Source organism: Caloenas nicobarica, chromosome 21 (assembly GCF_036013445.1).
Source record: "Caloenas nicobarica isolate bCalNic1 chromosome 21, bCalNic1.hap1, whole genome shotgun sequence".
Taxonomy (NCBI): domain Eukaryota; kingdom Metazoa; phylum Chordata; class Aves; order Columbiformes; family Columbidae; genus Caloenas; species Caloenas nicobarica.
Genome location: NC_088265.1, coordinates 848,392 through 862,959, shown reverse-complemented (window position 1 = coordinate 862,959; position 14,568 = coordinate 848,392). Strand labels below are relative to the sequence as shown.

At 49.3% G+C, this 14,568-nt stretch overlaps 2 protein-coding genes across 4 annotated transcripts; both read left to right on the top strand.

Moving 5' to 3' along the window:
- Positions 1 to 1,472: 1,472 nt before the first annotated feature.
- On the top strand, positions 1,473 to 6,654 carry LOC135997150 (polymeric immunoglobulin receptor-like). The gene is made up of 8 exons (XM_065649623.1): positions 1,473 to 1,535; positions 1,987 to 2,334; positions 2,635 to 2,967; positions 3,255 to 3,584; positions 4,593 to 4,668; positions 5,245 to 5,360; positions 5,747 to 5,817; positions 6,276 to 6,654. The coding sequence occupies exons 1-8, from the start codon at positions 1,493 to 1,495 to the stop codon at positions 6,480 to 6,482; spliced, it is 1,524 nt and encodes a 507-aa protein (XP_065505695.1). The 5' UTR covers positions 1,473 to 1,492; the 3' UTR covers positions 6,483 to 6,654.
- A 1,682-nt stretch (positions 6,655 to 8,336) lies between these two features.
- LOC135997152 (triggering receptor expressed on myeloid cells 2-like) lies at positions 8,337 to 13,462 on the top strand. Of its 3 annotated transcripts, XR_010607368.1 has the most exons (5): positions 8,337 to 8,520; positions 10,857 to 11,201; positions 11,533 to 11,590; positions 12,002 to 12,550; positions 12,972 to 13,462. XR_010607368.1 is itself a non-coding variant. In XM_065649626.1 (4 exons), exons 1-4 carry the CDS (start codon positions 8,337 to 8,339, stop codon positions 12,216 to 12,218), a joined length of 804 nt encoding a protein of 267 aa, XP_065505698.1. In that variant the 3' UTR covers positions 12,219 to 13,462. The 3 variants fall into 3 exon arrangements, 2 of the variants coding, with proteins under 2 accessions (XP_065505698.1, XP_065505699.1); XM_065649626.1 differs by having other exon boundaries at positions 12,002 to 13,462; XM_065649627.1 differs by having other exon boundaries at positions 8,466 to 8,520; positions 11,536 to 11,590; positions 12,002 to 13,462.
- The last annotated feature ends 1,106 nt before the right edge of the window (positions 13,463 to 14,568 follow it).

Genomic DNA, 14,568 nt, shown 5'->3' with positions numbered 1-14,568 from the left:
TTCTTGGGGATGGTTAGTCTGGAGTGGAGGGACTGAGGAGGAGGGCAGCAGGCGTCACTGCACACAAAGCAAGAGAAAGGGAGTAATCTGTTCTCCGAGTTCGCAGTGGATATAAAAGGGAGCAAGGCACTTAAATCACACGGAGAGACAGACGTTAGGAGAAGCTTCCGAGCAAGGATGGTGCAGCACCGGAACAGGTCACCACGAGAATGATGCAACCTAAATTAGTTAAACAGAGATCTTAGAAATTACATCAAAAGAGCTGATCCTACTGTGTGTCACCAGGTTAGATTAAGTGACCTCCTGAGATAACATTCCTCTTATTTTCTGTGATACTACAATCAAAAACCATATTGATCCTCTGTCAGAGATGCTCCTTAGTGACCAACAGGCTGGGTCCTGGACAGACATCGCTTCATGACCTGTCCTGCCCAAAGAGCTTCCCTGCTCAAAGATGGGGCCTCTAATGGACACGGCAAACACAGCTGCTACGGGAAAGGATGAGGCGTTGTGAGGCAGCACGGACCTTGGCTCAGCTTGTAGGCAACCAGTTGCAGAAACTAAACTAATTGCAGACTCTCGGGATTTGCTCATAAGAGAATGAGTGCATTCCCCATTCTTGTTACCGAGCATCAAGTGCCTGATGAGAGAGGGATTTGGGGACAAGACAATGCAAAGATATCTAGCACAAAATGATTAGCTAAAATGTATTGTTAATAAGCTGCTTAGTCATATAATTGGAAATTATTTGCAGCCAGGGTGTCAGTACAGTGTCCCTGCACTGCTCTGGTGGAGCGAGGCAGGTAGATACATTCCCCAGACTCCCCCTGTACCTTTTGTTACCTTATTACTGGATCACACCCTCCTCAAACCAAGAATTCAAACAAGATGCTATTAAAAAGTGTTACATTAGCCTCTTTTTTCTCTATTCCTGGGGAAAAAAATGATAAATTGTTTTAAGTCTTACCTCAACTTTATGTTCTTTCAAATATTTATGCAAGAGGCCTTCTTTTTTTCATCCCCAAAACCATGACCTGAGATAGAGCATACCAAGAACTCACTCAGCAAGTCCCAACTTGCTAGATTCTTCCACAAATCTGAAAAAGGGGAATGACTTCTCCCTACCAAAGGTTTTATCCTAACTCGTTTGATAATGGGCTGAGGCTGCCCAGCTGTGAACACTGATGAGATTCTCACAGCTCTTCTGCGATGGTGGTAACAGAGGGCGGAGCAGCCAACAGCCAGGCGAGAGCAGCAAAGGGCCTTTGCCATCAGGACAAGCCGAGCTCTGCTCTCAGCCACTTCCCCAAATGCACCCTCATGTTATCTCAACATCAGTTTTGTTGCAAAACATGGTGAAGGATTTCCGTGGGACGGCAAGAGCTCGGCCACTTCCTCCAGCGGCGTCACTGCGATGCGGGAGGGCTCACCCTTGAACAGCGCACGTTGGGCAGCCCCCGGCAATGCCCCTTCCCTGGGCCTGAGGACGGCCATGGAGCTGCGAGCGCTCCTCCTGCTGCCGCTCTGCTTCCCAGGTAAGAGAAGGGCTGGGCACCCAGGGGAAAACCTTCCCCGCTGCCGTGGAGGTCCGCAGCCGGGATCTGTACCGGCTGCACTCCCAGCTGGCCAGCTGGCGGCTGCCATGGGGAGGGAAGGGGCAGCCCTGGTTCCCACCGTGGGTCCGTTTAGACTTGAAGGTCCAACACCTCAAGGACACGCGTGTCCATGGGTTTTAAAACAAAGATAGTGGGTTTTAAATCACAATTGTGGTCCCAGCGCAAATCTCTACACTGCCCACCAGAAATCAACCTTCCCATTTCCAAGCAGGTGAATTTAGCAGCAGAAATGGATCTCGGTTTTCAGAGTTCCTCCAGCCACAAGCGCCCGTGGAGGAAGACTGGACGCAGAGTTTGCCCGTGTCCGTCGGGAGGCTGTGGGCAGCCCTGCATCAACTCCCCTCTCCCTCACCACATCTGATATTTACAGGTCTCCAAGCCCAAACACCTGTTTTAGAGGAGAAAAAAATAGAACAAAGTGCTCTGTATGTCCAGTGTCCTTACACAGAACAGGTGAAGTACCAGCAGAAGAAAGCCTGGTGCCGCTGGAGAGATAGGCAATGCAAGCCCTTAGTAGACACGACCTACTCAACACAATACGCAAACGCAAAGAGGGCCACAAACGGGAAAGTTGTGATAGAGGACAACCGCACAAAAAGGATCGTGAATATCACCATAACCAACCTCCAGGTAGAGGACTCGGGCACATACAGCTGTGCTTACTACTCCGGTTATAGATATATCCTACTAAAGACAATCTCGCTGACTGTTTTCAAGGGTGAGTACCTTTTTCCCCACTCAAATGCAGGTCTCGTCACAAAGCAACATCATTCCTGGCCCTGCTCCATCCCCCCCACTGCTGAGCAGCTCCCCCGGCCCCCCAGTCCCCTCCCCAGCCTCGCTCACCACCTGCCCCACACACACAGCACGGGGTGAGGGAGCCCCACGGACCCGGCTGGTGCTCCCGGCTCCCTCTGCTCCTGCCCTGACTGACGCACCGGCCATGAGCGAGATGCCCAGGGCAGAGTTTGGCTCAGGCCACCGCTCACAGCTCAGGGACACGTTTGCTGTTTTGCAGAGCTATACAAGTCAGAATTGGACAGTGTCTCTGTACAGTGCCCATACAGCACCGCGGTGGACGGCACTCTGGTGTACAGCACGGATGTAAAAGCCTGGTGTCTGCTAGATCAGACTTGGTGTAACATCTTGGGGTGGACAGATGGTCCTTCAACACAGAATCACAGGAAAGCCCAGCAAGGCAGAGTCTTGATCCAGGATGACACCAAGAAAAGGACTGTCACCATCACCATGCAGAAACTGCAGACCCGGGACACTGGTGTGTACCAGTGTGTGCTCTACAGTCACACTCATCTCATCCCAATAATGGAGGTCAAGCTCTCTGTGTCCAAGCGTGAGTATCTACTGGTAGCCAAGTGCGGATGTTGGTGGATTTCCGCCCCACCTCCCCTGCTTGTTCTCCCTCCTGTCCTGTGGGCACAGGAGCACTCAGTGGGGAGCCCAGTGCTGCCACCGCACAGCTGACAGCCCTGTCCCTCTGTCTGTCCCCTTCTGCTCCTCATGTTGGGAGGCAGAAGGCCATCCAGGCAGCATTCAGCCCACAGCGTGCATTCCAGCCATGGGGAGGGGCTGCCACTGGGCCGGCTTTGGGACCTCACCACACATGCCCGTGTTTTCCAGAGATGCAACGATACACAGCCAAGGAGTCGGGCAATGTCTCTGTCCAGTGTACGTACAGCGCCACAGACTACGGGGCTGTGACCAAAGCTTGGTGCAAAGAGAGCGCTGGAAACGGCTGTAATGTACTCGTCAACACAGACTGGTGGCCCTCAGGGTACCTCAGGCCACCTCAGCAAGGCAGAGTCACCATCCAGGATGATACCGGCTTGGGGGTTGTCACCATCACCATGGAGGAGCTGCACGTACAGGACTCTGGCGTGTACTGGTGTGCGCTTTATGAATACCTTGGTCTTTCCCGAATGGTGGAGGTTACACTCAGTATTTCTGAGGGTGCGTACTGACCTGTAGGGAAATGTGGTTGGTTGTAGATGCCAGACTCGCTTTCCTACTCTCTCCCTCTAGTCTCTGCACTGCCCGGCTCACCCCACCTCCCACATTACATCTGGATGCTGTTCCCTGCCCAAGCCCTACATCACTGTACCCCCTCATACCAACCACACTATGGAACAGCAGTGGGGATCAGAACTGAACCACACACATCTGCTGTGTTCCTTCTCTTTTACCTGAGAGCAGCTTCAGTCGTCTTCACAGAGGTCTTTCCATCACTCATTCTCATGATACCAGTTCCGTCCCTTTATAGCAACTCATCCCTTTGCCTTCAAAGACTTAAGACCTTCCCATTTGCTTGCCAAGGGGACAACCTTTAGACCTGTATTTTACAGATGTGTGACTTCTAGGCTGTCTTTCAGTGCTGTGTTTAACAACATGTGCCAACACTTAAGCACCTAATGTGGCAGACCAGCTCCACACTGCAGCCTGTCTGTCTGCAGTGCGGCAGGGCAGCGCTGAAGGGGTATGGCGTTCCAGACACCTAGAGGGGACAGCATCATTCTCTAGGTGACAATCCTAACGCAGGACTGAATGCAGCCTCTGAGCGAGCAGCCTCCCGCACACACACGGGCTTGGAAGCAATTCTTTCAGCCCAGTTCTTCACAGACAAGGCTCGTCGCTTTATTTTCACAAGCCTCTGCCTGCTTAGGCACAGGGCTGGTAAATACTTTGTTGCTACTTGAAGATCTTTGCCATTGCGCACACCAGCCTTTGCTTCCAGCCCTTCCTGCTGCCACGCACGGGGGCACACACAGAGCTGGGCTCCTGCTGAGCTCCTCGCAGTTCCAGCAAGTCTCGATGACACAGGGTACAGCCTGGGCAGCTTGTCTGTGCCGGGCGTCACGGCAGGACTGCATTTACATCCGTGCAGCAATGGCAGGGAAGTTTAGCTGGCAAATGCAAAACACCCAGTAATGATTATTCTTCTCATCATGCTTGTGATTGCAGTATCGGTTGAAACAACCTTGTCTGGCTCTGCAGGCACCACTCAAACTACCCCTGCTGGCAACACCTCAGAACTAAGGTAAGGCCTAGAGAAAATCCCTGAGCTTGAGCACAGACGAACTATGAACGGTTTGTCCACAGTTCGCCTGTCCTCCTGGGGTAGGCAGTGCCTGGGCATTCAGATCTAATCCCTGCTTACAGAGGAACGAGATCGGACAGGTCCTTACAAAGGTGGCTTCTCCCCTTCCAGCTTCTGCTCAAACTGTAAAACCTACAGGATTTTCTTCCCCTTTGAACATCTGCTGTCATGAACACTACAGCAGCAACTAAGAGTACAACCACACATCAGCTCCCAGTGTACCAGGTACAGCGAAACATAGGAGGAAAAGGCACTACCTACTCCAGAGAATTGTGCTCTGAGCTTTGAACACCAGCTTGTTTTAAAAGCCTGAAGAGTAGTTCAGGAAAAGCTGAGAAGGTACAGCCAGGTAGAAAAATCAAGATAGCACAGCTGCAGGAGCACCAGAGCCTCCTTCCAAGTGCATAAAAGCTATTCCCTGTCCCTTTTTTGGGTCACTGTTTGGTAAGGGGCTGTGCCAGCACCAAGCTGTGCTACCATCTAACGCTGGTATCTCCTGTACTCTCCGGGCTGCAGCTCCAGTGCAAACACCTTCGTCCTGCTCGCTGGTGTCCTGAGCATCCTGTTCCTCCTGGCGCTCATTGGCTCGATAACACTGTGGGTCAGGCGGTGCAAGCAGCTGAAGAGAAGAGGTATGTGGAGGCTGGTGACGCCTCGTGTTCTGGTCTGTGCTGGAGGGGCCTTCTCTGGCCATCACCTCTCCACTCCAGGAGAGCTTATTCCCAGCTCAGGGTGGGAAGCCTCACGCAGGCTTCTCGCTGGGGTCTCCTCTCACAATGAGTCAAACCCACGTTCTCCCAGACTCTGCACAGGACACCTCCTAACATGTTAGAGCAGAAATACAGTAAAAGCAACGTGCTCACCTGATGGAGGGTAGATGGGTCCCACTGGCACACCCGTCACTTCTATCACTGGGCAATCCCACAGCCTTCTCCAAAATTCCCGAAGCACACGCAATGTCCAGGCATTTCATGGACTTCTGTACTTCCAACACCTCTGGTTTTGGCTCATTCCAAAGGTACCAGACAAGCCGAGGACATCTATGACAAGCCAGAGGACATCTATGACAAGCCAGAGGACATAGTACAGGTAAGGAAAATGACAGATTTCCCATACAGTACCTGAATCCTCAGCAATAGTCTGTGAGGAGCTGGCTGCCCCATGGGATCAGGGCCTTGCTGCTCACTTTTGGTTGTGAGCAGGAGGGGACGTGGTTTTAACGTCACTGGTGAGAGGAATGGTCCTGGGTGGAGGGGTGTGCGTGATTAATGTTAGGAAACTCCAGTAGGAAAAAAGCACAGTGGAGCATATTCTGGTAATCTCAGAAATTACTCAAAAACTAGAATCCAAGGTTAGATGATGAGGTTGTAACCTGCATCAAGGAGAGGTGAGGAAGGAGAGAGTTTTCTGTTCTTCCACCTCTGTCATGACTGAAGGTAGTTTTCACATGGCTTTTCCTTTCCTCCTGGGAAATGCTTGTTCTTTTGACAACAGCAGTGGCCTGGCACTGAAACATGCTGCCAAGTGTCTTCCCTTTCTTTCCGCAGCTTGACAGCACGGACAGAATGGAAAGTCCTCAGGATGACAGCAAAGACCTAAAATACGTTACCCTGAACTTTAAATCCCGACTCAGCCCTGAGGATCCTCTCTACTGCAATGTTGAACCAAGACAGGCTCACAGGAAACCCGAAGATGAACATGTGGAATACGCTACCATTGCACTCAAGGAGTTACCAATGAATGACAAAGGATGAAGCACAGAATCCCAAAACAATCCAGAAATGAGAGAACAGAACTGGAATACGAAGTGTGAATGTGGAGTAGAAGGTGTGTGGCTGACATGGGAAAAATCTAAGTTTTTGCTGCCATGTGTATGTTGCCTATGCATTTTGAGACCTCCATCCTAATAGAGACCAGTAGAGAATTTTGCCACCAGTGTGCAGATTCTCTGGGGTCAGGCAGAGGTGCTGGGTAATTCTCAGGATCCCTTGTACATCTGCTTCCTTCAATCCCATTAAAATGCAGACTCTTTTGTGAGGCAGGTGTGGAGGAGTAAACTTTTGAAAAAGAGAAATATTTGTCTGGACATGGATGGGTTTGGTATTTCAACGGTGTTCACTGGGAGAAACTATCCCACTCCTAAGGGCTACCGCAGCCAAGCAAACAAAACTCTAACTGTGCTGTGACCGGGTTCATTTGCCGTGTAAATGGGGGGGGACACGAGTGCTGGATTAGAGGAATAAGCAGCACCTGCCTGAAGGCAAACGGCTTGAGGGTGCATTGCAACATGATGATATGCTGCATTGCAAACTTCGCAAGCTGAGGATTGTGCTGAGTACCAGAAGGTCTTGTAGCTACAAAACAACAACAATGCACTGAAGTAATACACAGACTTTTTGAGCCTTAATGCAAATGAGTATTTCTGGAGAAAGGAGGAAAGGAAACAACATGCAGTATTGCACTAGAGGAGTGGACAGGGCACTGGGACAGTTTGGAACAGAATTTCCCTTGCTGTGCTAACTGCAAGAACGAGTCCTGAGCAGACATGAGGAGTCTGTACAGACAGCAGCACAGAGCAAGAAACTGGGAGGATGTGTGAAGAAGTTGCAGGCAGTGTGACACAAAGGAAGAAGTATGACCATAAGAGGGCTGGTCCCAACATCAGATGATAGAACAGAAGGGACATGATGGTAATTAAGAGCAGATTATTTACAGATGTAAATGTCCAAGTAAGTCAGACACACAATATATTTCTAGATTTCCAGTGCAGCTCTGATGCAGGTTGGCAATTTCCACAGGACCACTAGACTGGCTGGGACCGCATCAAACCCCGCTGTCCTGAACAATCACTGCATAAACTATCAAACGTTTTTCCAATGCACTTGGTCCCTCACCTGCATTGTTGTGAGGCATCTTTGCATCTCTTCAGGAATCACTATCCAGCCCACCTCAGATGTAGCTCTGGTCTTTTGCAGTGCTGTGCTGTACCCACATGCCTACTTCCAGCACTTTTTAGTTTTTTGGCTCCATCATAGAAAGCAAGTTCTTGTGGCTGCTTCTAAAATCCCAGGAGACCAGAAATGCACATGCAGTTTCACAGGGGAACTCACCAGGGCTGTGGGAAGTGATACCGTTACTTCCCTCTCTGCTGGAAATACTCCAAATGACACATTTGCTGCCTTTATGTGCAGTCATGTGGTGAGCAATATGAAATGAGGTCGCTGGGGCTCAGCTCAGTTTCTCCAAAAGACCAGAAACCCTGGCACTTCATGCACAGGCTTTTCTAAACTTCCTTCCCCTGAAAATAAACACCAATGTTATGTCCCTGCCCTCCCTTCACCCTCGGGATGCTGACCGAGCTACCTGCAGGGTCTTGATGAGAATCACCCTTTCCTTTATGGCTTTCCAGAAATTCCCCCCGTGAAGCCTGCACGCAGAGCCCGCTCCGGCGGACCAGCAGCCCCGCGGGGCTCGGGGGCCGTCTGCTGCCACTGTTTCAGGCCATCACATGATGCTCCTTCAGGCGGACTGGACTGAGCTGTGGCTGTGCGTGGGCAATGTTGATGTCTGAATTTTCAGCAATGCCCATCCCTGATGAATTGCTCAATATGCAGGACAAAAAAGATGCCAAGTTCCTGTGCTCATTCCTTCCGGCAGAGGAAGGAGGGGGGAAAAACAGCTACTCTTTGGCAAGAGCCCTTTTCACGTTTCTCCAGCCTTCTCTCTTGTCCCTCCTCTGCTCAACTGACATGGAGAAGCTCATGGACTTCATCTTCCTGGTCTTCTTGTCAGGTAAGAAAGCATACACGACCTTTGTTTCAGTTAACAGGGTAACGAATTAGTACTAAACTCAGTGTCTACTTGCACTTCATACAAGATTACTGATAATGCTATGGGAAAAGACAGTGCAGGTCTTCAAACACAGTAGCTTCTTCCAGATGCTCAAGTGCTTTTGTTGCAGCATGCTGCTCTTTGGAAGACCAATATAGTTATCAAGAGTCTCACTGCCTGTGTGTACGCTGCAAGGTCCAGGGCAATGCAAGCAGAGGGAACCTGGAGCACTGCGGTGCGTTCTGCCCTCTGCTCTTCCTCTCCAGGTACGTTGCAGGGATGTCAAGACTCCTTCCCCGAGTTTGCTCTTTTCCCTTCATTTAACAAAGGGCCAGCAGTGATCCGAGCGCTCAGCTTTTCTCACAGGGATCCTCTGGAGTTGGCACAAGGAACGCTGTTGGCAGAAGCCTTGTGTGCCTTCTCAGAATGAACTGTGAAACTGCAAAATCCTGTTTGTTTGCATCTGTAGGGCTCTGAGTGTAAATTGCTGCATCTAGGGTTCAAGAGGAGGAAAACACACCTCAGGGAAGGGGACATCCTGAAATCTTGGGCACTTGACTATACTTTTTTACAGTAGCACAAAACAAGGGAAGAGGAACACAAACAGTAAACGATCTGTCAGCAGAACTGGTTGTAAAGATAGTGAGGCAAAAGCTTTCCACAGGGGCATCAGCGAATCTTTAAATGCCATGATTCTGATCAAGAGGTTTTTGCAACGCTGTTTCTGTTTGAAACAAAAGCAAAAACCAAACCGCTGGGGCCTTTCCAGGAACTGAAGGGGCAGAACTGGGGGCGAGGAGGGCTCCACAATGTTCAGAGGGATTGCACAGGATGGGACTGGACATGCCGGGAGATAAACCTTGACAGGAACAACAGGGTGGAGCAACAGCTGAGGATAAAGACTTGTAGACTTGTAGGTGTTGGATACTTGGAGAGCACAGACCCATTTTAATGCCTTTCTGTAGTCAAGCCTGAAAGACCTTCAGATTTTTTAGTTTACAACTAGCTTAGAATAGTTGAAATTATTTTACAAAGTGTTATCAAAAGGCTCAGCTAGCACAAGTCCTGACAAGAGACTATTTTTTAATTTACTTCTGTTTTATCATTCCTTATGCTTTCACAGAAGGCAATAGCCTCTGAATTTTTTTCACTAGAAATACAGAGATTTCCACAAATACCACACTGCATTTCTCTCTGGAAGTATTAATAGTTCAGACTGTCCCTTCTGCCTTTGCCTACAACAAAGAGGAATAGAAATTAGAAATAAGGAACTAAGGAAGAAGGGGAAAAAAAAAAGCCAAGCAACCAAAGACCAATTGATAACATGATTAAAATTAGCAGGATATTAAAAGATAGGGTGAAAAAAAATTGCTAAACCCCTGGATTTAGAAATTAAGAGTGGAATTAAGAAGTTGCCTCCTAAACAACTAGCTGGACACCGGTTTGTAGGTGTGACTTTGATTCTAACAGCTTCCTGCATTGATTCTGTCTCACTGTATAAAGAGCCTTAAAATAAGAATAAACTTCATGGGCACTTACTGCAAATGGCCTTTTCTGCAGCAGAGGCTACTCCAGAGCCAGATCTGCATCTATGAACAAAGAGGGAAGGGCCGGGCTCAAGGCAAAACCTGCGGCGCATGCCCTGCTGCAGCTGTGTGTGCAGGCTGCGGCTGCAAAGCCAGGCTTATAGCAAGGCTGGCCTAATGAGGGTTACACAGAAACCATTTCCCTCACTGGGTCAAGCTCTGCTTTTATGAGCTGCCTTGTAAAAAGAGCTTTTAAAAATCAAGAAAACTTGCCTGATGCCAACTCAATATACCCAAGTGCCCAGCTTCAACACTCCTCAGGACCAGAGGAAAGTGCAAATTTATATTTAATGCCTAATCACGCTGACAAACTGCTTCCCCTCAGCGGGCAGGAGCCCAGCGATTACAGGCAGTGTGATGTGGTTGAGCTCTAGACTGCAATCCAGAGCAGTCACCACAGCACCACAAGGGAAGGACCAGCACTTCCTGAGCTTCCGAAGATCTGCAGCTATTAACGACATTGATACCTCCTCCTTCCCTCCGTCCCCTCAAGAACAGAACAGCTGTCTGGCAAGAGCCAAAGAACACACGGGTCAGAGGGGTCACTGAACCAAGGCTCTGGGGCTGAGCACCCTCTGTCTTTCACGGGGAGGCAGGCAGGTGACAGTAGCCACCACTAGAGTTCTAGAAGAGGAAGATGACGTTTGGCATAAACACAGTGGTAGGGGATGGATATGAGAGAACCAGCTCACCACCTCCTCCTTCTCCTAGCGTCCTGCACTGCAGAGAATGTCACTGTGGTGTACGGAATGGAGGGGGGCACCATTTCTGTCAACTGCACCTATGACCCCTGGCAGCAGCGCTGGAGAGAAAAGAGCTGGTGCAAGCAGGTCGACGACACCAAGTGCCAACGCGTGGTGAGCGCCCGGCGCTTCTGGCTGCCGTTCCTGAAGAACAGGAACGGCACCACCTCCATCAGAGACAACGTCCGTGACGGTGTCCTGACAGTGACCATGAAGCGACTCAAGAAGCAGGATGCTGGGATGTACCAGTGCAGAAGTGACTACCTGGGGGAGACAAGCAGCTTAGGGAACGTGCAGGTGGAGGTGCTGACAGGTACGTCCTGGGGCTCTGAGTTTTATGAGTTCCTGCTTAAATTTCACGTGTGTCTGCAGATGCCAAGGCCTCACTTTAGTAAACATCTACTTTTGTCGTGCTGTAAGGAGGGACTGTGTTGCATCATCTCCTTTTAGTTCCCAATTTACAGCAACATGACCTCACTGTTACAGGACATCTAACACATGTCATCCCCTTATTGCTACCCAGATTAATGTCCTAGTACACAGCCTGCTGCCCAGTCTCACCCCGGTTATCTACACTGGTGCTGGTGACACCAATGAATATCACCCAGAAACATCTGCAGACTAAACTGTGCTGTTTCTGTCAGCAGCTGCCCTGGAGACCCAGCTGCCAGAGGAGCCCAGCGCTGTGCAGAGCATCTCCAGGTAAGCCATTCAACTCCTGCTGGGACCTCTGGCCTTCCCAGGACTAAACAGATGAGCATCAGCAACCCATTTGAAACCAGGCATATTCTCTACCTCCTCCTAATCCACGACAATTCTCAGAGCTGCTGCGTGGTTTCTAACCAGCAGCTTTATCCTAATCCAGGAAATGCAGTGCTTTAGTTAGTGCCAAGCAAAACAACTCCTGCAGATCATACTTAATCCGTATGTGAGATCTTGTAGTTAAACCTGTTCTAGTTGTTCTAACCTCCCAGGCTCTGTTGTGCACACGCAAGAACTGCCTGTTGCAGGAGATGTTCCCATCTTCACACTGTATACTACATGAGCTTCTTTAAAGGTTGAACCATCCTCTTGACAGCTCAGCTTTACTGTTGTATTTGTGATTCTCCATAGCATCCCTCCTGAAGCTGATTTCACCATCTTCTACATCATTGCTGGGTTCCTGGTTATGAAGTTCATGGTGGCTGTGCTGATCTTTATCATTGGCAACAGCAGGAGGAACAGAGAAACAGGGCAGAAGAACCCAAACTCGAATGAGCAGCAGGTCCTCCCTTTGGCTGGTGACCTTGCACGGGATGGAATCGGCCCCTCCTGGGAGAGCACTGCCTAGAGCTAAACCAACGGGAACCCACAGCCAACGGAACACCAAGCATTTCTAGGCAAAGCTTTGCCACCTGCCGTAAGAAAATATCACCTACTAAACAGGTATCGATGACCCTATCACTCGAGAGAGGGAATGTCACCATCTACTCCCTCTTCTCATTGATGCTGACCAACTTTTCCTAACACAAGTGAACTGAAAAGATGCTGTCAGTAATGCTAGAACCTAATGGAAGATGATGGGATTGAGGGCCAGGGGAAAGGAGGAATACAAGGTCTTCCTGTCAAGAGATCCAGCACAGATTTATCTATGTGCCGAGATGCTTCCCAGGCATGGAAAAGGTGAGAGAGCTCTGCTTGGTTTTCCCCTAGCTCATTGCTCGGCCAGAAAAAACTTTGCTGCTCTATACAGCTACTGACAAATGCTTTGTCATAAATAAAACTACGAATACAGCCATTCGCATAAATAGCAGTTCAAGTAACACACCTCAACGACCATGTGTTGAGCAACTCACAAACACATCCACATAATGTAAAAATGGAAAGACAAGGTTCTGTCTCAAATCTCCAAGAAACTTCTCCTGATTCATTGAAGGTCAGTGTTAAAGAACTAATATTTTTTTCAGGGTGTCCTATATCTTCTCCCAACGCTTCATGCTTCCCCCAAAAGCATGAAATATAACCAGAACTAGATGGTTTATATTGAAAACTAATGTTATTTGTCTATAAGTCACCTTTTTAACTGAGATTCCACTCTCTAAAGCCTGAAGCTTTCGGCACACTTCCAGCAATGCGGCGCTTTGCTGTCAGCTCAGTCGCTTCCAGCGGCCGCCCGCACCAGCAGGGAGAGCGATTCGGATCCTCAGCCCCAGTGCCACTGCACCAGGGCCTGAACTGGGACCCAGCAACCTCGTGGCATCTCAGAGCAGAGCCAGCCGAGAGGTTCTGCTTTCCCAGGGTGGTGAGGGCCAGCTGCCAGAACTGCCATGGAGAGCGTGGATCCTTGGTGAGAGGTGTAAGGAGCTGCAGACCGTGACAGAAGGGATGTGCAGGCCACCTGCAGCTCTGAGCCTGCTTCCCCATTCCTCAAATGAGTTTGGAACAAAGAACCAACTGTTTCTCTGTATTTCTCCCTGCATTTCTTCTGCCCTCTCAAGGGGATGTCACCAACACGTGATCATTGTTCACCACTCCCCAAAGCGAAGCTGCGTTTACACCCCAACCCCCAGGGCAGTCACGCTTCTTTTCCCTGCACAGCCTGCAAAGCTAAATAAAATCAAACTGATTATCTGACTCAGTGTGGATTCATGATAAAAAGCTGCAGTCCTAGAGACCAAAACCACGCATTTCTTTTCCAGCCTGGTCGCTAAATATGGCCAGCTAGACAACAATACAGTTGAAGTGAAAAAGCTGCCAGTAAACATTTTGCAGCCTTCCCACCCAGGAAGGACTATTAAGATTGTGGTTAAAAGATTTTCTCAGCAATCCCAAACTGGCATCATCACTGTATAGGCAGCAGATGGCCGCAAGTGACAGAGCAAGTTCGCTCTTATTCTCCACAGAGAATTTCTCAGTGATAAAGAAGCTCTGGGATACATTTGCTCATTTTAATTATACAAGCTTTTGGGTTCTCATTTCTGTTTACAGTAGTTCTGTATTTTGTCCAGAAACTGAACTTCATGGTGGGACATCTGGCAATCACTGCCCGTCTGGGACCCTTCTCTCCCACTATAGCGAAGTTCTCAGTCTGAGATCACCCAGCATACAGGAAGGAAAATCTGCATTTCTTGCTCTCTCCTGACACGTCATGGATCAGGTATTGTCATCAACCTGCCTTCCATAAACCCACGCTGACCGGGCCTGATCGCCTGGTTGTCCTGTATGTGCCGCATGATTGCACTTGGGAGATCTGTTATGTGACCTTCCCTGGCACCGCGGGCAGATCCAGAGACCTGTAATTCCCGGTCATTTTTCAATCTCCTCTGAGCACACATTCCCTTTTCCCATGCATCCCCTCCCCTCATCCCCAGTTTCATGAAACGAGTGGAAAATATTTGTGGTTATAGATGAACTTAGACATATTCAGAAGCAAAAATTGCTGAACTTCTTTTTAACTTCTCATTCCTCCTGGTTTCTCAGAAGGACGAAGAAACCAAGCAATAGGATGCCAGATGGGGAACTGAATGATGATACAATATATTCTGCCATAAGGCACCAACCTCAGACAAAGCCTGATGATGTGGCACACATCAACAGCTGCCTTCACCAGGAGTTTTCTTCCATGCTCAGGAACCCCCAGGCAGTTCAGTTTCCTCAGGTCTGTGCAACGTGCTGTTACCTTCAGAGCCGCAGCTCCACAT